The sequence below is a fragment of the Pomacea canaliculata genome, linkage group LG3, assembly GCF_003073045.1.
Source record: "Pomacea canaliculata isolate SZHN2017 linkage group LG3, ASM307304v1, whole genome shotgun sequence".
In the NCBI taxonomy this organism is placed as follows: domain Eukaryota; kingdom Metazoa; phylum Mollusca; class Gastropoda; order Architaenioglossa; family Ampullariidae; genus Pomacea; species Pomacea canaliculata.
Window position 1 is genome coordinate 5,228,830 of NC_037592.1, and position 24,820 is coordinate 5,253,649.

General features: G+C 46.1%; 1 protein-coding gene across 8 annotated transcripts in view; it reads right to left on the minus strand.

Moving 5' to 3' along the window:
* The window catches only part of LOC112560634 (liprin-beta-1-like), a 67,047-nt gene that overhangs the window by 17,650 nt on the left and 24,577 nt on the right, over positions 1–24,820 (minus strand). For 5 of the 8 annotated variants that reach the window (XM_025232586.1, XM_025232587.1, XM_025232589.1 and 2 more), the window contains 3 exons: positions 5,376–5,507; positions 4,725–4,833; positions 1,486–1,548 (listed from right to left, as the gene is read on the minus strand). In XM_025232586.1, coding sequence (XP_025088371.1) covers positions 1,486–1,548; positions 4,725–4,833; positions 5,376–5,507 — 304 coding nt within the window. Of the gene's footprint in view, positions 1–1,485; positions 1,549–4,724; positions 4,834–5,375; positions 5,508–14,171; positions 15,042–24,820 lie in introns of those variants that run through there. The other 3 variants (XM_025232583.1, XM_025232590.1, XM_025232588.1) reach the window with 3 other exon arrangements.

The window sequence follows — 24,820 nt, forward strand, 5'->3', positions numbered from 1 at the left end:
GTATTCTGTGTGAGGAGAGAAACAGAATTGGTGTTTTAAGACAAGCCAGCAACTAAGGCCACATCACCACAAAGCAGCCAGGCCTGTAAACAGATACCACAGTGTGCTTAAGATGAGAGCTGAACCCAGGACAGCCAACCCACACTGTATCAGTGACAGGCGCTAGCCATTGCACCCCTTGACTGCCCCATGGGGAGAAAGCAAGTGTGTGTGCCTGTACATGCATATGTATGTACAAAAATGACTATTTTATCTGTGATAATGATACAAAAGCAGAATATTTATACTCAGTATGCTTCTATCAAAAGAGTACTATTGCTGTCAGATCATTGTCCCAATAACTCGTGTGTGTGTGTGTGCTCCCCTCTAACCTCCCCTCCCATCCAGTGAGAGAAAAGAGAATGTGAAAACACTAGTTAGAAGTAGCCAGAGAAGCAACTGAGTTGATGAGGATCACTAGATGACACTTCTGTGTCACAATCAGTCAACTCAGTAATTTCTTAAAATTTTCTCAGTGTAAATAAACTGCACTGGTAAACACACAACAAAAATTATAAATGTAAACCGAGTGCCAATTAAAACAAAATTACTCCCCTCCAAAAGGATAAAACCCTTTGAGTATTTTATTTTCAATTATGAAACAAGAAAGTGCAATCAAGTTCATTAAAACAATTCTGCAACTCTGCTAGTCACAAGGATTAAGCATCATACAATTTGCTCTTAAAAATCAGAAAATAGAAGTTCCTTCCACCTACACACAAGATTCATCCCTCCACCCAAACAAATGTTCCATTAACTCAAAAACTGAACGTCAACACCAGAAACAAAAACTGAAGACTTTCCTGACAACTGGGGGAATTCATAAAATCAATGATTACACACACAAGCATAAATTTCTTCACAAAAAAGCTGCGGGAAAAACAAAACAAAAAGCAGAAAACAGAAGCAGAAGCATCTACCATGCCAGGAAGGAAAACTGGAAGCTAAAATCATCGCAGAACATATTCCCAGACACTTGCACCAGCATGTTAATGGTCTTTTGCCTACTTTGAGCTGTTAGTTCCTGCCTTTTGTGATCTCATGTTCCTCTATGCTAGTAATTGTACATCTATATACATTTCACTTTTCTCTTCAAATTCACTTTTTATCATACAAAATTACATTAAAATTTCCAGTTGTTTACTTTTTCTGGTTTCCTCCCCCCCACACCTGCCTCATACTTAACAATGGTCACTATTTAATTATTACCAAGCCCCTTTTTTTTCCAAAGTACATGTATTCTGTTAAGTAGCTCGTCAAAACTAGACTTAAACTACGAGACGATGCCTGGGAAGCAAATTCTGTTAAAATTATCTCTACCACAAACGCATTTAGTACATGAGTAGGGAAGAAAGAAAGGGAAGGGCAAAACCAAACTCAGAAATATCCCCAACTAAAAATTAGTAAGACTTCTGTCGCTACTGTGAACCAAAATTGTAAGCTTACGTTTCCGCTTAAGCCTATCTAAAGTTTTCTCGCGTTCTAAAGTGCGGTCACATGAAGCCTCTCCTGAAACAAAATCAGACTTGGGACATTGGCATACAGAAATGAAACATGGCATTTGTGTATCTAAGCAACAGAAGTGACTGAATAGCAAAGCAAGCATCTAGTAACAAAAATTATTCTTAGTAATTCTTTAATATATGCTTTTAAACAGTAATAAGCAAAAACCACAGCTTCACCACAGTCACAAGGACATGATGCCAGAAAATGTTTTGAGAATATTTTGGTTATTCGGGAAAAAAAAACCCCAGCTAGCTTGAACACGTTTAAATAATGCAATGATACAACACAGGTTAAAAATATCCAGGCTTTAATAGAAAATAGATGTTGCTAAGCACCCTTGGTCAGTAGATGAAGTCAGGCCTAAATCCACATCTCACCTCCACACTAGACTCGTAAAACTTGGCATCACACTCAATTCCACTGGGTCCCATTATACATTTCTTTTCAACATAAAGTATATTTTAAACACCTTAATTTGACTTTGGATTAAAATGATCTCCTGTGTTGTATGCATCTGTAGGTTTGTACTGCTACACGTACAAAAACTGATCAAACAAAAGGATGACAGAGGAAGTACCAAAAGAGAACCAAAAATCTCATGCAACTGTTAAGGACTGCAGTTGTTAACTGTGTTAGTGCTAAAAATAATCTCACCATACTGTCCCAAAGTCTGTTAGCCTAGATTCTTAAATATTACCCAAGCAACACCTGAACAAAAGTTTCAGGAAAACCTATTTTCCCAGTAAAATTAAATGTCATCAAGGAATGACTCTGTAGTATAGTCTCATCCACCTGTATAGGTACAAGGAACAAAGATAATAATACTCTGACATCATGCAGCAAATTTACATCTGTCTATATGGCTTGAAACTCTACCATATACCTTTCTCTTTTATTCCCATTTAAGACTTTATTCATTCTCTTCTGACTCAACAGCAGCTGAGGCAGAATCCCAAGTGGCAAACTGCCATCACAGCAAAAAGCACTCAAGCAGAACCACTTTCCTGCATGTGGATTTCCACAGGACTTGCTGACATGACAGCATTTGCATGTAAACCTTTCAGGACGAGTGAGATAAATCTTGTTCATGGAGAGGTTCATGAGCTTGCACTGTGGTACCATGAAGTGGAAACACCAGTTCCCTACCTTATTATAGGAACCAGTTGTTCCCATTTGTTATAAAGGACCAAGCCAATCAGACAGCAAGATACTTAGAACAGGGGTGGGCAAAGTTTTGTTTTTGCGGGCCGGTCTTAAAACTTTAAGTTATGCCAGGTGACTACACAACAAACCTAGTGATTATGGAATGGACAGCAAATGAGACCGTACTTTGCCCACCCCTGATGTAGAAGGTACTACAGCCATGCAAAAATATACTGAGCTGAAAGAAGGGAATACAGAGCTAGAGAACTGATGGGGTGGGATGAGGAGGTAACCATATCTACAGCAGGAAACTTGAGAGTATGCTTACAGAAAGATAAGTGCTACCATAAAGACATCAACAAGCAAATAACATACGTGCAGCCATGCATGCCAACAAATATATAGGTACAGTCAGCATTTGTGGGTTTAACGTCCATGGTTTGATTATTCATGAGTTTACCACAAATAATTAAAAAATGCAAGTTTTTTGGAGCTGTTTGGTCTACTGTGGAAAATCACAGCTAAGGCTTTGTAGACTAGAAAATGCGAACTAAAATGAGTTACAAGATTGAAAATGCATAAATGCATGCAACACCCCTGTTGCTACAAGGGGTTAATTTTTGTTGCCAGATCATTTTTTGTTTTTCTTTATGTTGCAGTCAGTAAGGCACAAGATGTGGGCAGCTTGTTTTGTCTCCTTTCTCTTTTTTCTTTTGTATTGCTGCTGAGGAAGGACCACGTTTGAATGACCCTGAATCTCCTACCCTCCACGCCCCCGTTGTCCCCTTGGTGGCCCAATTTTAATTTTGGGTTCTCCTAAGTCAGGCAGGTAACGGGCAAAGGGGACGGGCATGCTTGCATACACACACTGGAATGAAAGGTGCCCCCAATGAAATATCTCTTTTTCTCTGCACATGTGTGCAACATTTGTTTCACCTATCATTGAAGTTGTTTTGATTGTTGCTAATGGCCAGTCAATTATCAGGCAGTGACAAACAGGGCATGGTCGGTCACCGACAGCACCTGACGGGTGAGGAATTTCAAAACAATACCATCTGGTGCCAGAAAAATAGAGCCATACAGAAAAGCTTCTGACCCAAAATAAAAATAAAACAATCAAAGAATAATGTCCACTCCATAAAACCAGCTCCCAAAACCACCGCTTACCATTCATCCTGCTGCTCTCACGCAGTCAATACAATAGAGGAGTTCCAAAATAGTATGCAATTACAGCTATGTTACAAGTCTGCACAAAGGTTATACAGGAAACACTGGCTGACCAAGAGTAAATAGTCCTAAAGTTCATTGTGGCCATTCCTTTTCTTCTGCTGCCATCATTAAACCAACCAAGTACCAGCTGTACCCGATGTCTTAGTTCGTTCTCTGTGGCAATGGCTCAAGGGACAGCACTCCTTTACGAGTCACTTTCATAGCCTACAGAAATTCCCAAGAGATGCTGCTGTGAATACATCCACCCCGGTGCTAAGGCAATAGCTCAGGAAGGAAACGGCAATAATCCTGTCAGATCTGGTTTTATATGCACACCATCCTCTCTTCAGAGCAGAAGATTTTTTTTTTTGAGCTGACAGGTAAGATGCTAAAGCTGCAGTGATACTAAAATAATACATTATATTGTCGCAATAACAATGCCAAGGTGAAGTGTAAAGAGAATGCACTATTTTAATTAAATATTTCTCTCAATCATCAAATCACTTTATGCATAAAATGGATCATCCCAGGATGCTGTTTTGTAGAACAAAAAGGGCTGCAGATGACGGAAAAACTTCTTTCCTCGATGACCCCCCCAAAAAAAATCCCCGTTCTTGCCGATGCTGATGATTCTACTGCCTGTCATGTTTTTTTTCCTTGTTCTACACAATCTGTATTTTAATACATTAATGATGAGCATAAAACAACTGCTCAGACTAGAAGCTCCTGCCAGAATTATGATGAGAGATGAGAAAGTCATAAGACTCACATGCATTCAAGGAGCCAATACAGTTAAAGGTCAGCACATGCACAAAGTTGGTACTTGCCTCCAGGTTCAGGAAGAAGCAAGGTCCCATTGCGTATGAGTCTCTGTCGCAGTTCGGCCATTTCAGCATCCTTTATTAGTAGCTTGGCTTCTAGTTCTGTTATTTGTCTCTGCCAAAACAGAATAATTTTGTGAATGACATGGTAGACATGGTGATTTTTATGAGTATGAGACAAGTGCTGTATAATCATGTAAGTTAAAGGTTTGAGAAAAAAAAATTCCTTAAGTTTTTTATCTGTTTTTTTATCCTTGCAAAAGTAAATAAGTGATTAATTCAAGTTTTCTGAACTAAACTAAGTGAATCCATCAGAATAGTGTCAAGGATTATATTTGTTACGACGAAGAAAAAAAAATCTTAACACATAAAACTATCATCATCAAAACTATCCTCCACTCTACTACTGGCATACTATCAATCATCATCATCAGAACTATCCCTCCCACCCACTCTACCACTTACTCCACTGCACTCCCCTCCCCTACCTGCATCTCTCTGTCACAAAAAGGGAATACCAAAAACAAGAAGCACACAAGTATATTGTAAGAAGTAGACTGTAACCTGCTGCCATGCAGCCTGACGACTGCCAGAGGAAATATACAAGTACACTCTTCTTCTCTAATCACCAACATTACATCAGTTATCACAAATTACCTGTGCCATACGACATCTTTCGTCCAATTCTCGTCTGTCTTTCTCTGATGATGCAAGTCGTAGTTTAAGATTGGAGATTTCGGCCATCAGATCCAGTTTGTGTGTCTCGAGTGTTGTGTGGGTCAACAGCTCCTGCAACATAACGACTCAAGGGTCAGTCCTGCTTGCTAAGCTACTCTGTCCTCTCAGGCAAAGACAAGATATATATATATCTTAAAAATTAATATTGTGTTCTAAGAAATCATGGTCGGTTTTCAACATTTATTCAAAATGCTTAGCTTTGTAAGTTTCCAAGACACAGCTCTAAGATCCAGCTGTTTGTAACAAACACAGCAACCTGTGGATTCCCAATGCTCACTTTGAAGGGTGGCCTGGATCCAGGCAGACCCAGTCAGTGTTGTTGTGGAAGTAATCAATAACTTAAGTTCTCATCTTTGCTACCTAAGACTACTTTGATCAATGACACAGCCAGCCTGAAAACATCTGAAGCTGACAAGACTGGACAAAAGCAGCAAAGTAGACAACAGTGTTTTATGTCCGCCCTATAATAAACGACCAACGATCCATTCAAGAAGCAATACCATTAGTGAAACAAACCCAACAATATTACTGTTCTGGCATTTGAGAACTGAAACAAACCCTGGCTACTCAACTGTTGAACTGTACATCAAACAACCCTGTTCACCCATCTTGGCTATCAATCACTGCTTCATGATTGGGCTGTCACACAAAGTCATCAGACCTACAGCCCCCTACTCTCAGGCTGTCCTCTTAACTACTTCCCAGAAGGTATTGATTGCTTCACTATTCCCTATTTTCTGAGGTGTTTTGTCTTCCTGACCCAGACTGGTTGATTCTGTCCTATACCATCCCAATCAATCATCTTATTCTGTACACACTCATCAGACTTCTCACTAGGTGTGCCTACCCTTCTTTCAGACTCTCTCATTGTTTCCTGAAAGCAGCCAAGATTTTGTAAAGCATTCCGAATGATAAGCACTTTGCTGGTGGGCTATTAATATATTAACTTGTACGCTACATCTGAAAGTACTGTGCTGTGGTTGACATGGTGTGCACCATTTAAATGACTAACGATCTCTACATTTGCACGGTAAAAAATGGACCTTTCTCCTCTATCCCGCTAAGCAAAAGTGGAGTCAGAAACGCCACACTAAAGATCCATGAGACTGGGTTTTCTTTGTTGCTGTGACAGCCTCCTGCATGTCTGGAAAGAGTGGGATGGGGGGAAAAAATGGATGAACACAGCTGGAGTTGTTGGCTACCTGAATGCATAATAAAAAAGTCAATACTGCAGTATCATGTCCATTCTAAGGTGTGCTTATTATGCAAAGACTTGGGAAATGCATCCTAAACTATATCGATCAGCTGTGTTGCCTGACGATCTTTTTCTGCTGGCACCTGTCTTTTGTCTCAGGCCACCTTATTTGACCCTCTAATGGGTTTCACAACTTGTTGCTACCTTCACACAGCCCTGAAGCTGAACAACCTGTGAATCTGCAGCACACCTCTTACATCTATTTCTGGCAGAATGAAAATGAAGCTTGTGCAACACATCATCGCCAGTCTACCTCAAACTGGAACCAGTCACCCACGAACACCTCCTGCCCGACACACACACACCTCCCCTCAACCATCAGCACTACCCGGGTGGTATCTTCCACAAACAGCTTAACCACACTCTCAGTTCAGTACCTACCCCTCTGTCACGGTTTCTGAGCACTGGCAATCCAAAGCACTGATCCAGAGAATTACACTGGCTCCGACAGGTGCTAGACGCCAGTACCAACCACCCCTCCCCTTGGCCGGAGACTTGTTTTTCAGAGAACGCCGAGCGTCGACATGTAAGTCTCAAAAGCCATTAATAATCCACTTTTAACGCCTCAGCCTCGATTATCCTCCAGCCTGAAGTTGGCGCTGATGACGCAGAGAGATAATCCAGTTTAACACCAGAACACTGACTGCAAATCGACAAGACCTTGGGCGTGGGAGATAATATTCACAAGTCAGGCGATGAAGACAAGGTGGTGGTGCGGATGGGATCGCGGGGTGAGGGTGGTGGCGGTGCTGATGGTGGCAGGTGAAGGCAAACAACTTGGTTCTTCGCCATCAACAACCTGCTGGAAACCCCATCCCCGCTCCCAACCCCGACCGGTAACCGCCAAAGGTCGAACTCTTTTCCTTGCCCTTCCCTCCCCCACCCTGCCACCCTCGCCAGTCACCTCAAAACCTTTTCAGCTGGCAGCACCTACCTGCTGCCATGGAGATGCATCTTGGCTAGGCGAGGGGCTGTCTCAAACTGCAAGTCTCGCCACTGCCATCCTCCAAAACCACGGGGTCAGCGGTCACCGCTGCAGCTTTTGTAACCGCACAAAATAATGGAGGAGTTTATCTAAAGGCAGATACACAAGTCCCGACTCTATGGTGAGGAAGAAAACCATGAGGTCATATAAAACGACTAGAATAACCCCAAAGCACTGCAGAAAAGTGCAAGTTGCAGATTGAAACCTGCCGCACCTCTCCTTTGTTACATCGCAACCTGCGAGAGAGAGAGAAAGAGTGATTTCTCATTTTACAAGGAAATAAAGATCACGTTGACATTTCTGATTTCCAGTCTTCTAAAAGAAAGGCACTTTCGATCCCTGCTAGATTTTTATATCTAATTTCCCAGCCGACAGCGGGCACCGATGTAGTTTTCACAAGTTCTGTTTCAGAACAAAAAGTCTCTCGCAGAATCTGATCATTTTGGGTAATTTCTGTTTTTTTTTTTTTTTTTTAAATATAAAATGGGGGACATAGGGGAAGGTGTGTGTGAGAGAGAGACAGGAACGCGAGAAAAAAGGCGAAACATGGAAAGAGAGAGGTGGGAAAGCAGGAAAAAAAAAAGATTACCACACATACAGAAAAGAAGAAAATGGAGGGGCGGGGGAGTTGGTGCTTTATGTCCAGCCAGCAACTAAGTTTATATCACGGCAAGGTAGTCAGCCATGTAAACAGATGCCACATGCAGAGAAAGAACAGCGTGCCCGAGACGAGAACTGAACACAGGGCAGCCAACCTTCACTGTACTACTGACAGGCGCTCTCGGTGAAGGGTGGTCGGTTACCAAATCTTTAGTTTTGTTTGATTCTCATAATATTCACGTACTATTGGCACAGGAAGCTGGGTGGGTGAGTACTTTTACTGTACTTTTTTCAAACAAAAGGCTGCGGCAAACAAGATCTGGTCATCTGGTCACCCAGCAAGTTTACAGCTCTTGCTTGTGAGACCATCCCTTAGAGGTACACAGGTAGACAGCTGCACCTGCTCGATCCAGGGAGATGCGGACTGATAAGCACAAGCATCAAGTACACCCTGCATGTCTCCCCCTTCCCCCCCCGTACAGGACCCACAACTGCTCCCACCCCGCCCCAATGTTATCAAGAGTGATGCAACCTTCAACACTCTCTCCCCACTCGCTCGGTAAAACTGGAGCCTGCTGCTAGGCTCTGGAAAAGTGATAGTAAAATTGTAGGTGAGGCTCTGTGAATGATGACTAGTCCCAGACACATCCTGTAACACGAACCCTCCCCTACCACCACATCGCCTTTTACCCCAACTCACAATCAGCACCAGTTGAAAAAAAAAAGTTTCCCTTCTCCTTCACCCAGAAGGCTTCAAAAGTTTCAGATAAATGTTGCCACGCACGAGCAGTTGTTCTGCTGAGACTGCCAGCCACGTGACTGATGAAGCTGCCTCACGGCCAACATTTTAACCAGACACAACATGGCCGAGACATTTCAGATCATGTCCAGTGCGGCCCTCTGGCGAGAAGAGGTTGGACATCCCTGCTGTAGTCTATACACAAGTTACTGACTCCAGGGAGGCCGTGGTTGTGAAGCGAGAAGTCGTTCCCCATGGCAACATGGAAAACTCAATGAGAAGAATATTGTTTCGAAATCATCAAGCAGCATCCAGACCTCACAAACACTACTTCAAGTTTCTGTACCCCAAGACACCTTTGCCATCTTTATAGCTAGGACTCCAGGAGTACAACAACACCCTGGACACCACCTCGTTATTTCGGAAACAAGATGCTTTTCCTCCAGTTCCCCACCTTGTTCCAGAGCAAAGACCTCCCTCACATGATAACTACACCCCTAGGGGTCTCTCCTTGGGGGCAACCCTGCAGGCGACTATGTGCCGCCAGTTCAAAGTTCTGGAAGGTTCCAGAAACATGAATTACGTCTGAGCAAGCGAACCAAATCCGGCAACCGGCCATGCTCGTGAAGTAGATTCCCGGGAAGCCAAACATCAATCATTTCATGGGACTGACGGTATAGCACGGCCAACCATCTATTAAACAACGAAAGAAATGGAGAAAGAAGAAGGAAGGACGAAATTCTCACTGACTGAAAAGCAACTGTTGGGCAAATGTTGATGGCGTCGTTTGCTGGCAGCGTAAAGACCCATCTGCTAACACGAGGGGCAATAATTTACCTCGGTGGCACGTTCACCTGAGAACTCCTAGCGAGTCGTGCGCACTGAGGCCAGGTGCACAGCAAGCCACCAAGTGCTAGCTGCTTACTCAGGTTTAGCTGACTGCTTCCCCGTTAGCTGTTAGCCAGGTCCTAGTGGAGTGCCGTGAGTCCGGCCCCTCGTCACCAACCTCCCCATCGCTCCACGTGACGGCATCGAACCTCGTACAAGGCTCCACTTGAAAGCTTTTAACGATCGAAGACACACACACACACAAAAAAGCAGCTGCTAAAGAACCCATAAATTCATTTAATCTAACCCTGACAGCTGCAGGGTCTCTACACAAAGATTCTAATTGTGTATTACAGACCATCGCCATGGTCTGTGCTCCACACACTCTCTTTCTTCCCTTCCGGCTGCTCTACCTCATAGCCCACCCACGACCCACTACCTCCTCCCTCCAATGGAATAGGTGTGTTGTTAAAAATACTGTTAATGTTTACCAGAGAGATAAATGTCTAGCGACAGTTTGTTTTTTCCTGCTCTCTCTCTCCTTCCCCACACACCGTTGCCAGCACTGACTACTACTCAGCCAGGCATCCCTTTCAGCACGAGACTGTCTACACCACTTTAGAACATTCGCACTTCTCACAAACCATTCATTTCTTTTTTTTCTTCTTTTTTTTCTTCCACTATCCAATACCGTTTTTTTTTAAAATTTTGCCCGGCATTGTTTAGAGAAGATGTTTCCTGGGGAGAAATAAAAAATAGGAAGACATTAAGTCCGTACAAAAGGGAAGAAGCCAAGCAGCACCCGAGGTAGAAACATTAGCTGCTGATGGGTGTCTCTCACTGTTACAGTGTTAAAGGACCAATTGTAGAAGATGTTTAGTCACAACTATGTCTTCTGGGAAACAGAAATTATCTGCAGCAGACACTGGTGTAATGGTGGAATACAGAGTGGAAATTGTCACTTCCACGCACACGACATCCTGCTGCTTCTCAGAGACTATCCTCAGCAGCTCAAGGATGGGGTGGGCGGGTGTTTTGGGGAACAACCTATGAGTGGCGAGGGTTTCTTGCAGAGACAAGTCATCTGTTCTAATGATGCACTCCACTACTCCCAGGCTGACCTCTGACCACCACTCCCCTGGTTAGCGGGATGCTCAGTCTGCACGCAGCTGGAAACTTCTTTCAGGTTTTCTCACGACGGCCACAACTTGTTTACATTTGGCGGAATCCAGAAACCTTCATTTTCGTGGCGGACTCTCTCACACACACCAGCAAGACCGAGGTCACACCATGTCATGTCCCAGGGTCACTACATCCGACACAAGAAAGACACAGACTTCCACAAAGGCAGACACATCCAATGATCGTCAGAAAAAAAAAAAGAAGAAAGAAATGAACGAAGGAAAGATCGAATAAGCGGAAGACATGGTTTCCGTTCCTTTGATGTTACAATCGTCGATGGCTTTCGTTGGAACCGAATTTCTGGGGAATTAATTCTTTCTCTAAGGGGTGGGCGTGTGGATGTGTGTGTGTGTGCGCACGCGCGCGTTTTTAATACTTCTCGCCACGTGGGAATGCTTCTTATCTCTTACAGCTATAAACCTACTATTTTCTTTCACTTCCAGTAGCAGGGGTGGAGGTGGGTGGGTGGACATGAAAAGAAAACTGCGCCGTTACAATCTGCTCAGGTGAACCAGCATTTTTTCTTTATTTAATCAGTCCAGATGCGCAGCGGTGTGCAAGATAAAGCACACAAGACCCCAGGTTCCGGCGAAGGTAATCATGGGAAGATAAAGTACACAGGACCCCAGGTTCCGGAAAAAGTAATCACGAGAAAAAGTTCCACGGACAAGAAAGTGCCGAGCCCCACCGGCCCGCCGCTTGACTTTTCAACAGGTATGGCAGCACTTAAACATCAACGACGTTCTTGTCATGACGAGGGGGAGGCGGGGATGTGTGGGGAAAGGGGGATTTTCCTGCACCCTTCAAACACTCGTCATGAAGCTGGTGCTGGGAGATGCTAGTGTTAGCAATCTTTTTACATCGGGCGCCACATCGCTCATCCTTTTATCAGCCCATCATTCGCTCGTGTGTTTGATTTGCGCGTGCGTGCACCCGGTAACAAAACACCCGCACACCTGTACTCTGTTCCGCCTCGTCTACTTTCTCTCTCTCTCAGTCCTTCCCTCAAGTCTCACACAAAAATAAATAAAAACTAGAAGCTCCTTGCGTGAAACTCGCGCTCTACCGGCCCTAAGTTTGTACCCGTGCAACTGTTACATCTTCGTCAGTTGTGCTGCTGTGGGTAATGAAGCCTGCATCCCCCATTACTGTTCTACAAGATCCTCAGCCCCGACATTATTAATACCTGTTACGAGGATGAAGCCATGAGGCTTGGCTCCCTTTCGATAAACCGCTGGAACAATGGCGACACACTCCCTTCAAAAATTTATCGTCTTCTGTTAATAGGTTTGATTACACCCGTACACACCATACACCAGTATCATCCACAACATGGGGGGAAACAGAAAAAAGAGAAATTGAATGTGATAAAAAAAAAATAGAGAAATTGAATGTGATAAAAAAATAGAACTTCAATACAGAAAGACACGCATGTTGTGGTTAAATGTCCTTTAAAAAAACAATTAAATGACTAAAAAAAAATTCCACTCTTTTAAGTTTGTGGGGAACTTGATAAACCCACATTTCTCGTCTGCCACTGAGATTTTGAAGTCAGATCGTGGGACAGTTCATCTGATACGGCGAACGTATTTTCTGCTGAGAATACCCACATGTGCCTACAGGGAGGGATGGGAAGGAAGGTGAGGGAGAGAGAGAGACAGACTCATTTTCCCTCCCTTCGTCTCCCAGCTCAGCGGCAAGAGTACATTTTGTTGATGACCGATCGTCCTAGTTCTCCGTGCTAAACAGGTCAGCCCAGTGTGTCGGCCATGCCCACTCCTTACATCCCACTTTCACGGGTGAACAAACATCGACATCAACACCCGATAAAAGCATTTTCTGCACGCAGAATATTTTCATCAGAAGCCTGGAAGCTCAAAGTTGACTCCAGGCTCGCAGACTCTGGGAGGAAGGAAAGAGCGCAGATTGCTTGGTGGTGCGGTGTCTTATTACTGTCATGTGATCGCAGCTACAGTGTGGCAGATGACTCGTCAATCAACGCAGGACTGAAATAGCTACGACCCAAAAACAAAAACAAAAAGGTTTTAAACCTCAAAAGGAAAAAGCTGCACGTGTGAAAACACTAAAAGAAAGAGTGCAGTGTGTCAACACAGTAAACCCTGTAAACATGCAGGATGAATCACTAAACACAAGGATGCGAGTACACCCGGCTAACCCGCTCCCTCTGGCCACAGGCTATTTGCTTACCCACCTGTGTTCCACCTGAAACGGTAGCGACACTAATGAGTCAGCCTGGCTAGTTAGGTGACATGCGAGCCACTCTCTGACCCTCAACCTTTAACCCCGATACTAACCCCTCCCCAGGTTACTTGCACAAAACGCCGTACATACTCGCGAACAACAAACCGATCTTACTAATACATATATAGGCTTCTGAACAACAAACCTACCCTACTAGTGCATCCAGGTATCTGTACAAAAACCTACCCTACTAGTGTACAACAAACGTTTTTACAAACCTGACGAAAATCTGTTTTCCTACCATTCCTAAACACTAAACACAATAATCATGTCTTAGGAGTGTTTCCCATTCATAATCTTCTCAGGGGAAAAAGAAAAAGAAAACAACGATGTCTGGATGCTTTGTAAACAACGAAAGACTGTCGAGGAAACATAAGCTGCGGTAGAGTGCGAGACAACATCAAAGGTGACATCACGTGACGGTCACTAACGGCTGTCAATACACACGCACTATTCGCTGTACACTTGACCGCAGTGTTTCTCGAGCGCGAAGGCGGGGTCACGAGGTCATGTCACTCGTGAACACAAGACATCAGCTATTAATTGTTATTAATTCCCAGCAAAAGACAACAGATGCCGCAATAACAATTCTCGCTAGACATTGCAATGCTTTCATCGAGAAGAAGAAAGAAAAAATAAAGAAGGCGAAGAAGGAATTTTTTGTTCAAACTGGAGCGAACCCCAAAACAATGTTGAATGAAACCATTCTCTCTCTTCCTCACATAAGAGAGAGGGACTGGAAAAGTCGTTAGAACATTCCACGCGTAACGATGTGGCCGAGGAGTGGGGCGTGGTGGGAGTAGAGAAGTGAGAGCAGTGGCGACAGACGGAGGGACAGACAGTGAGCGGTGCTCACGCTCTTACCAGCAGCTCCTGCACCTTGGACTCCCACAGAGACAGGTAGAGGCCCGTGCTGGCGGGCCGGCACCCTCCGTTCAAGCGAGACATGGCGACGGTCACACAGCTTACTGTTGTCAACGGAACACTTCCCCTCAGTTCCTCGTGTTCAAGTCAGAATGAGCAGCATCCAGTCATCGTTCACACGTCGCATCCAATGTTCACAGCTGGCAGACGACATCCCATGTTAGTCTTCACATGAAGACTAGGCAGTACACCAATCAAACCACTTGTTTATTTTAAAGGCTGATTGTCGCGGTACGTGGAGTTTTCCTCCTGTCGCCGTCTCCTGTAACGACACCTGACGTTACGTCACAGCTGTGCGAGTAGCCGCCACGCGATGTCGCTGTCTCCTAGATGACCACTCTGTCTCTCCCCCACCTCGTGCAACACGCTGACCCCCCTCTCGTCAATACGCTCCTTGACGAGGATGTCAAGTGCTTAAACAGGTGAGAGAGTCCTTGAGATTGGCCACAAAACAAAAATCGAAAAAAAAATAATCCCCAACGTCCATTCTGCTGCTTAGTTCACACATTCCTTCCTTCCTGTGGATGCTGAAACAAGTTTTGGGTTCACACGATGTGAGGTTCCGTTCGGTCACACACTGTGCTCACTGCGGCGAACCACGAAGACTTAGAGACGCCGTACGCACGCGCACGCACACACAACTCTCTTCACGTAAACGTCTGCACGAGACTGTACTTGAATAAAGAAAACCCTCGTGAGGCGCCGCTGGCACTCGTCCCTCGTGCTGCAGTCCGCTGTACGCAGCAGCGCTTGAATGCTGCAACGCCGCAGCTGCCGGAAGATGGGGAGAGCTCACGCTTTCGATAACCACGATGCAGCAAGTCGGCACAGCAGCAGCAGCAGCAGCAGCACCTCTCGAGATCACGGGGTGCGTGAGATGGTCGCTGGTTGCCAGACTCCCGCCCCTCCGAGCGGTACCAAGGGCGCTGCGTGAATGAAGGCAACGCTCGCTATCGCAGAGAAAAGCCAACACTTGAGAGAGAGTGAGAGATAAAAAAAAATGCGCTGGGGAAGACGACTGGAGGGTGAATAAGAGGAGGAGGAGTTCCGGGTGAAAAGTAGGATGATGGTGGTGTTGATGGTGTGTATGGGGGAGGAGTTTTGAGCAGGTTCTATTGACATGCTTCCCCTTTATACAGAGAGAGAGAGACAGCGATACCCACTGTTATCCCCCCACAACTCCCCCACACTCTCCAACTACGTCTTCAATTCTACTACAATGTCTACAATTCTTCATTTCAGTTTCCCACGACTTGCCCGCCGTCAAACAGCAACACTTCATATTTTGTTGCAGAAACCGACAAAAACGTCTAAACATGCCCTCCACGTGTGTTTTGTTTTAATACTTTCTTTTTTCTGGAACTATTTTTAGTATGATCGCGCATCCTACTTTCCCCGTGACGACACCGACTTGTCGAGCTCCAGCGAGGGATGCGCTCTTGTAGACAAGACACGTGACAAGACAGGTGACATGGCCGCTGGATGCTTGTCCACCGCCTTCTCCGTGTTGACGACGATCACAGCTCCCGCATCGCTGGAATGTCGGAGCACCTGACAACAAACATGAAGCTTCTACACCTGCCAGGCCGGCCGTTAGTTTACCCCTGCCCCCAGCTCGCCAACCCCTCCACCATCCCAAGTCTCAGAGAGAGGTGTCGAGAAGAACGTGACCTGTGTGACCCTCACCTTTACACAGGTGACAAGCTCTGATCTTCAAGTGCATCGCTCACTTCAAAGAAAGTTTAATTTCCTACAAAGCGAAGTCCGAGCTCCCGAAAAAAGAAATATCTGTCCCCCAGTGACCAAATGCCTTCATCTTATGATGAACTTTTGACCTTTCATGAAAGTAGCTAATTCATCTGCAAAGTAGTGTGGTGCACTCGGGGGTTTGGCTGCTTGACATGGAGCGTCCTTTTCTCTTTCTTTTTTACTTTTTTTGGTTAAGCTCCTGAAGATCGAAACCAAATTCGAACGACCCTCGACTTCTGGCAAGTCTGTCAAGTCTGGCAGGCAGATCCGCTCTCCCCTACATCCGCCGTCTGACCTGCGACCTTTTCATGGGTTTATCAGATGAAAATGCTGTTGTTAAAGTATTTAGGAAATGACACGAAATGTGAGGTCGTCAACTCTGACTTTGCACAATATTGTAACCTTCAGTAAAATGTCACCCTATTTTTTATTTCAGTTGCGCAAGAACGTGTGTTTAGGAGGCACTCGTCTACCAAGTGATGCTCAGCACGGAGGGCCGGGGCTCCTCAGCTGTTTCCTACTTTGACAAGAATGGGAAAGTAAGGGGGGCGGGAAGCAAAAACAATAACATCGAAGTCTGTATAAAGAACTCTCAGAAAGAGGCAGTAGCAGTAGCAGCAGCAGCCACACTTAAATCTATGCATCACTAGCGAGTGTTCTTACACGAGGGAGCCTGGCACGAGGGGCTGTGGCACGTGACGTGAAAATCTAACATTGAACAGTCACTCGCTGACGTCACTGAAACGCTGAAAATAACTTAAATAACCGCCGCACGACTGAATAAACAGTCGGGAGACTTCTTTCAGACAAAAGTGGGTGTCGGTCAAAGGTGTACCTTGTCATATGTTCTGTTCAACATGTTTTTGGAGATCATGGCCAAAAAAAAAAAAACTTTCACTTTCATCGGCAAAGCACACAGACAGATGGCGGGCCGGTGGTCTGGACATGCCACCGAGGTGTTCATTGTCACGAGTTCTCTACACCACACGCTCTCTCTCTCTTTAACCCTCTTCCTCCCACGCCTCAGCACTAAAGTGGGAGGCACTGGAAGATAAAACTGCACCCTCCATATTTTAACCTCCCCCTACCTAGAAGCACTTACAAAGCAAACGCATTATTATGCCAAGAAAACCATCAAGAGGCTTAATCTGAAAGATTAGATATGCGACAGAAAGTGTGTGCCCATCTCTGACCCGAGAACCCTGGTCATTAGATTAACATTCCTTGCACGCAGCTCTTCATTACTTTGTTCTGATGGGAAACAGTCCTGGTGCCAATGAGGGCTTTAGGTCACCACCACCACCCTTCTCCATCTTCTAATATTAGCACTTTGGGTAGACAGCTTTCTACTGTTTGTACCAGTTCTTGCACGAATCATGACCGCGAATAGTGACCCTCTGTAGGTGTGTATCAGTCTTACTCCTGTCACACATAAGTGATGAACATTGTTGCTGGAAGATGGAGGCCGACAAACGACTCGGGTGTTCAGGTGTTCAGGACCACGAATGGCAGTTAACCAGGATGGCAGATCATCAAGGTGCGGACAAGGACGGTCTTTCAAGACCACTGGACAAAGAGGTTCCTTGAGTGGCATCAGGTCGTACAGAGGAAACTGTATAGCGCCTGTCTTTGTCAGCAGACATCACACCTTTACCTGGATTGTGGATATGTGGATTCAGGATCCACACTCCAGCCAGTCGCCGCACTTTTATTTCTAGCCCTATCGTAAAGAACTGAGTTGATAAAGCTAACTGTTATTTTATTAAAATATTATAATCTGTAAACATATGTGTATAATATGGTGATGGGAAGAAGAAGAAAAAAAAAGGACGACAAAAGCAGACAAACACATTTGTATCTTGAGATACGTGAGGCGTACATTTTCTTCTCTTCTCTTTGAAGCTGATGGGCCCGTTAGTTCTGGTCAATACCCTGGGGGGTTGGCCTTATCCGCACCCTTTGACCTATGGCTGTAGCGCACGTCGCGCTCTGATAACGACAGCATGGCGGCAGCAAGTTTACACTTCGCCTAAGTGTTTAGTCTCGCTCGCATGGATACACACGTGTGGAGGTCAAGCTGCGAGGTCGGACGAACAAATGAGAAAAAGCTCGGGTGGGGGTGGGAAAGGGTAGAGCAGGGTGGGCACCACAGCCGCTGCACCGACGCAGGCAGCACATGAAAGCACCTCTCGTGTTCTAATAGAAAAATGACGGGAAAAGCAGTTACAGGATAAAAAATGGCGTCCTAGATTGGGGGGAAAAAAAAGGTCATCTGTCAATCTCCTCCTCTCCCCAAACTCCTGGTCAAAAGTACGATCGCCAAAAAACCCACACTTGATTTTCCCCATGATTTTCTTTAAGAAACTATGTCCCGAAAGCGTGAAATGTTCCGAATATTAAGACGAAGGAAAGAGAGAGAGAAAAAAAACAAAGTCTAAAAAAGTTGAAGACCTTCTTTACACAGCCCAAAGAAAACAGGAGATGGATAGAACTGGGAGTGGCGGAGAGTAAAAGAAATGGAAAGGGGTGGGTAGGTCTGTAAAAGACGAAGAGGACGTTAGCAGGAGGCGGGGATGAGATGAAGACTCGAGAGGAACTGCAACCTCCCGCTGCTGACATCCCCGATATAAGATGCTCTGCAGTCGCCCTTGACCTCAAGCCAAGACCAGGGTTTGAACTACTGGAACTCTGACAGCCCGCGACAGAGTTCATTGACGCATAACCTTTGTTTCTCTTGTTAAGCCCTCTTCACAAGCCTTATCAGCAGGACTTGTTATTGATGCGAGGCTGTAAGTTGTACAAATGAATGTCTCCCTGACATACAACGGGCCACAAAATCTGGTTTTAAGAGAAATTTATGTAAAACAAACTTAACTCAAAGAAAAGATCAGTATTTATTGCTACCATTCGACCAACGCTGCATTACAGCAGCACCCACCCCAACCCGCAATCAGTCACAGCGCATGCGCCGGGACTTGCTGAATCACGTGATTTGAGTCAGCAGTCCACTAGAAAAAAAAGTATGAGGTATGAAGACCGTTGGATTAGTATCTTTGGTGTCTAGGATAAGCCTAGGAAATGAATAACAACGCATTACTGCGGAGAAGAGAGCTCAGACTCTACTTGTGTTACATCCAGTCAAGCGCACGGATTGTCGGGACCAACCCTCAGACATGTAGCGGATTGATGCGGATTGCTGGGCTCAATCACACGGGGATCCCAGCGAACTGGAATGTCCCAGCAGCCTGGACATGTGTCACAACAACCACAAGCCGTGTGCTCTACAGACGGCAGAAGCTTTTCTAAAGGAAGATTACTAGAGAGCCCACCAACGAAGTAGTGCTGCTCGCTACCCGCACAAAGACCATCTCCCTTTACGGCGGAGGGTGGGTCCAGGGAGGGTAGGGTAGGGGCGCCAGAAGGCAGCGAAGATATCACCGCATGATAACACGCCACCCGTTCAGCATCTCTTGATTCCGGTGGGTGCACGTGCCGTGTAAACCTAATTCTACTCCACTCCCCGCCTTCACCTCCCTCCACAAATTAAGATGGCGGCCAAGGTGACTAGCAATTCGCGAGATTGTATCAACCATCAGGTTCATCACGAGGCGAGGCGAATGGAACCTAACCATTTCTGGGGTGTGTACGCTACATGAAATGCTGGGAAAAAAAAACAACAACAAAAAACCCACCAGCGCAGGCGCGCGCGCGCACACACACAAATTCACGAGCCATTACATGATGTTGATCCATTAGCGTAAAGAAAAGCAAGCAGCTCTCATTATACACAACAGTTTGACGTGGGTGTTGACGGCCGGCCTGAGGTCTTGCCTCTCGCATCCTGCTGTCCGCACGAGATCCTCCCCCGCGCGCACCTTCTCACCTGTGCGCACCCCTCAGTCTCATCACGCGCCAGCAAACTGCTCGTCCGATGCTAGCATCCCATTGTTAACTGTCCTTGTAAACGCAGCCTAACCTTTAAAAAAATAATATAAAAACTCAACGTTGGCGGCATCTCCTTATTTGGACCTGCTGCTGATGAACCCTGGGCCGGAACTGAGCGACTTTGTTCTTGGTGATAGACCACACTATATCTCCTTTTCTCCCTCTCTCTCTCACCAGCGAGGATCATCATCGTCCCACATGGCGGTCCGGTAGCGCAACGGCTAGTGCCTGTCACTGATACAGTGAAGGCTGGATGTCCTGGGTTCAGTTCTCGTCTCGGGCACGCTGTGGCATGTGTTTACAGGGCTGGGTGCCTTGCCATCATACGCCCTTAGTTGCTGCTCGGTGTAAAACATCAAATGCCCACCCCACCCCCTCACCTCTCTCTCACAAACACTCACGACTAGGCTGTCAGCCCCTTTCCTGTTGCTAAGGTCCTATACAATGGAGATCTGCAAGTTACACCATCCTACATTCACTACATTATTTTCTCGTTAGCATTTACCGTTCGACGTTTAAAAAAGTAACAGATTTATTTTTATTTCGGGGAAAAAGTGTAGATGATGTTCTTACTAGGTGAAACACATATAACATCCATAAAATCCGCACTCCCGTGTCATTTCGTCGTTAAACAGTCAGAGGTGACGACGACGACTTGATAACGATGCGCACCTGCTCATCGTCGTCACAAAGCTGACACCAGATTGACGATAGGCAGCGACGCCATCAGCGTCCCCCGCAACCCTTGCGTAAAGCCGTCACTCCTCACACTGATAACACCAACCAGCACCTGCACCAGCACCAGCAGCACCACCACCACTACCACGCATGCAAGACTAAACACATGCGGCAACAAGTAAACTCTCGGCCGCTGAAACTCTTACCATGAGCCCGATATGCACAGAGGTGGAAGGTCAGGGGTCGTAGATACGGCAAACCCTGGGACAGATGACCAGAGCTGGGGGAAAGGAAGGGGCTATCACCTTCAAAGAGGAGGAAGCGACGGGAGAACACACAAGGCAAACAAAAGCCACGTGGGAGCCTCCACAGCACGAACCACGATGGCAGGAACATGACCGACGCCGCTTGAGGTTTTTTTTTTCACGGTACATCTCTGCAAAGCTCATTGTGGTAGGAAGAAGGAAGAATTTTTATCAACAGAATAAAAGAGGGGATGAAAGAGCAGTTAAAACACACACAGAGAGAAAGAAACCAAACTCCCGGTACGTGTTTGTTTGATGTGCACAGTGAGTGGGTGAAAAATGGAGGGGAATGGAAGGAAGAGAAGGCGAGACTGAGACAACTGATTAATCAAGGGAGTTGTCTTCTCTCAGTGGGTGTGCACTCCAGCGGGTGGGCGGGTGCCTACTCTTGCTGCGCACGCATGCAAACCCCGGGTAACTCGCTTTGTTTCCTTTCAGCCTCGCGTGCCTGACACGATCTGGAAGACAAGCGGCTCCACCTGAACCGGAAGAGACCCGGTCTTTGCGGACACTCACCTGTGGAAAGCGTTTACTACAAACAAGATGTCAAGGTCCTTCGGCGACTTGTTTACCTGCACTTCAATGGTCCACTCACTGATACTTAACGGGAAAAAACTTTGTCATCATTCTACTTTCCTCCACTCACCACCCCACCGACCCCTTCCTAGACTCCTCTGGCATGGTCTTCGTCCATTTCATTAAACCTTCTGCTGTATAGTCTCCCCTCCCCCAAAACCAAGAAGCAATGAGCTTTTCACTCGATGCAAAACTTGTGAAACCCCCGAAGTAACGAACAGTACACGGGTGGACGCCCCACCCCACACCATCGATGAGAAAGAGGTCGATGAAATCGATGGCCTGGGCCTGTTTGCTAAAGGGTTCTAGTTGAGTGAACAGGACAATGAATGCACACTTCTCCCGCCTCAGGCCGAGGTGACTGCCAAAGTCCACAGCCACCAAATCACACTTGAAAGCCAAAACGCGAAACGAGTTTACACGTGTCTTGCATTTGGACTTCAAAGCTCGGCCAGAGCTCGTGCTGAAAGTTTTGTCTTATCATCTGAATAATATTTTAATAGTTTTCATGATGCACAGACTAGAGCTCCCTCAACAACGAATTTATTTTATTTTATTTATTCGGCCACTGAATGCCAGTAGTCCAGTTCACCATCGCTTCATCCTCAACTTCAAGGCAAAACTGAGTGAAGCTGCTTGATGCAGCACCACAGTGGCCGGCATGTCAAGAGTGTGGTTGTTGCCAGATCCGGCATTAAGTCCGAGAGTGAGAGACGGGCGGGTGAAGGTTGAGTGAGAATTCTCGCCGGCTCTCGCGATGCCCCTCCCCTGATCCAGTCCCCTCCACTCCCAGATCCTGGTGCACGTGCCCGCATGTAGGAAAAATGTAAAACGTCATACACGAACAGGTGATGCGCTTCACCTTCAGATGTTTGACGGGTACTATTGCAAAAGTATTAAAAGCCAACAATATACGCTTCATCGGAAACAAGAGAAAACAAGCCACTGGATATCTTGACTCCCACACGTCCTCCTACTTTTACCAGTTTTCTGGATTGTAAGGAACTACCCCTCCTCCTCCCCTACCCCCACACCACAAAAATCTTCATGATGACACGGTATTTGGTCAGAACCCAGAGAGTGGACAATGCTGATCACGTGACAAAGATGCCGCCACCCTTCTCCCTAGACACCCTGTACAGCCCTGCCTCTCAGCAGCCTGGCCGCCATCACGAGCTGGCCACCAATGGCGCCTGATGAGGTCAGCACAGACGCCCAAAGCTGGATTAGTCTCCACCTCTCACAACCACCGATCCCTCTCAAGACCCCAAAGCCTGAGGGATCAGCCAATGGCCAAATGTGTGTTTAGGGGGCAGCCACTTTCTCCTTCTCTCCTTCCCACAGTCTCCTAACTCCTGGCAAGAAGATTGGTGTGCTGGGGGACTTGCTAGCAAAGTGGCGGCATCAGCGAAAACGGAAGTCGATTATTCTTCAGCTTGGAAGTCTTTTTTTTTCTTGTCGAAAACACTGGGGTCCCTTTGCGCCTTTAAACAGGGTGGGTGTGGGACCCAGTCAGGAAAAGGAAAATTTTACGATGTTTATCCAGAAGAGACAAGCGTGTACGCACTACTAATAAATGGAGTTCTTAGAAAGAACACAGCGGACCTTGTCACCGGGGATACATTTCTGGGAGAAGCAACTCACCAGATGTCACGTGGGACGGGCGGGTGACAAATGTACACATGTACTGGCTATCATCGTCTTTGTTGTTTGCTGCCGTCAGAAGGAAGAAGGGAACCATCACACATATCGTCTCTGTAACTCGCTAACATTTCGTGAATTTCATCCACTTTCTAAAGCCACCGGAACTCGACTTTCTAAACGATGTGTGTCATGGATCGGCAATGGAGATCATGTTCCTCAAATCATTTTCTTCACTTCAATTGTGTCGATGCCACTGGCGTGACAGAGAAGTGTGCGCCGAAAATGGACAATTATATATACATAGATGTTGTTGCTCCCGCCACTAGTATTACCACTGATACTACCACAACTACTAATCACAAATGCAAATCAAAACACTGTTGTAGAAGAAGAGAAGGTGAACTGTGAATACAATGAACTATTTGTTTCGAGACCATGCGTTTATTTTATTTTGATTTTTGTTTTGTAAAGCGATTTTGAAATGTAGTTCGGTTTTGACAGCAAAGAACACCGAGACAGTACAAGAGCATTTCATCAACAACATGCAATGTGTTTGCAGTGCGGACCCCTCTAGGTCGTGACTACCATCAGCTTGTGGATCCCCAGCTGCTAACGACATGCGAGCACGTCAACGACAGACACAGCGAGGACTTGACACATCTTTGAAGCCGTTAAAGGTCACATGCCTGCCCTTTCACCTCGCCCCTCGTTGTTTGTATTGTTTCTCGTCTCAGCAACTTCGTCGTTTGTATTTAGCGGTAGCGAGGTTAGGCCCTCCCTCAACAAACCCACCTTGTCGGAACCACAGCAGAAAGATGGTCGCACGGGCAATTCCAACACAAAGCTGAAAAACAGTCTCCATGACAACACCTTATGGTCGAAATCTGCATGTTTGAAACGAAACACAATTGTTAACCTCTGCCTTGCTTCTTTGTTTTATTCTTAATGGGACGAGAGGACGGGAAGACAGAGGAAGGTAGTAGAGGGGGAAAGGGGGAGAGAGGTAAGGGCAGATTCCACCATCACAGGACAAAGAGGAAGAAACACCAGAGACTGACAAAGGACGTGTCTGCAAGATGCAAACAAGACAACAAATAGTTTAACTTCCCTGGTACCAAGGGACAACAGTTCGACACTTATCTCCTGTCGGATGCTGCACGGTACCTGTCGACAACTTCTAGCAGAACAACGGCAGCAGACCTACCACGACATGCCTCAGACCAATGTCACAGAGTGCAGGAGGCAGGAATCAAACGCACGTGCAGCCTGACGCATGCGCCTCGGCCAGCCCACAGCATGCACGCACGGCATGTCGGGTAACCCGCTTCAGGTGGTCGCACTGGAAACGGGTACGACAGGAAAATCTCATTCTGCCTTCTGACAACCCAAACAATTCGGAGGATGCTCTGCGCTTCATTTCCTCTTGTTCTCTGTGGAGGCTGGGACTTGGTGGAGGGTTTGGAGCTAATCTCAGCCATTGTTTGCTGGGAGAGGCGATGGCGTGTCTAGTCGGGTGCCAACAAGCCACAAACATTCCTGGTGGTTAACAAGTGGCAGTGAATCGCAATTCCTACAAACAGGTTATTATCCCATCGTCTTCACATTTCTCTTCTCCAAATAACTGTTAGCAATTTCACGATCTCTGCACTGCGAGCCCCCATTAGGCAACCCTGGTGAACTCTTTTTTTCTTC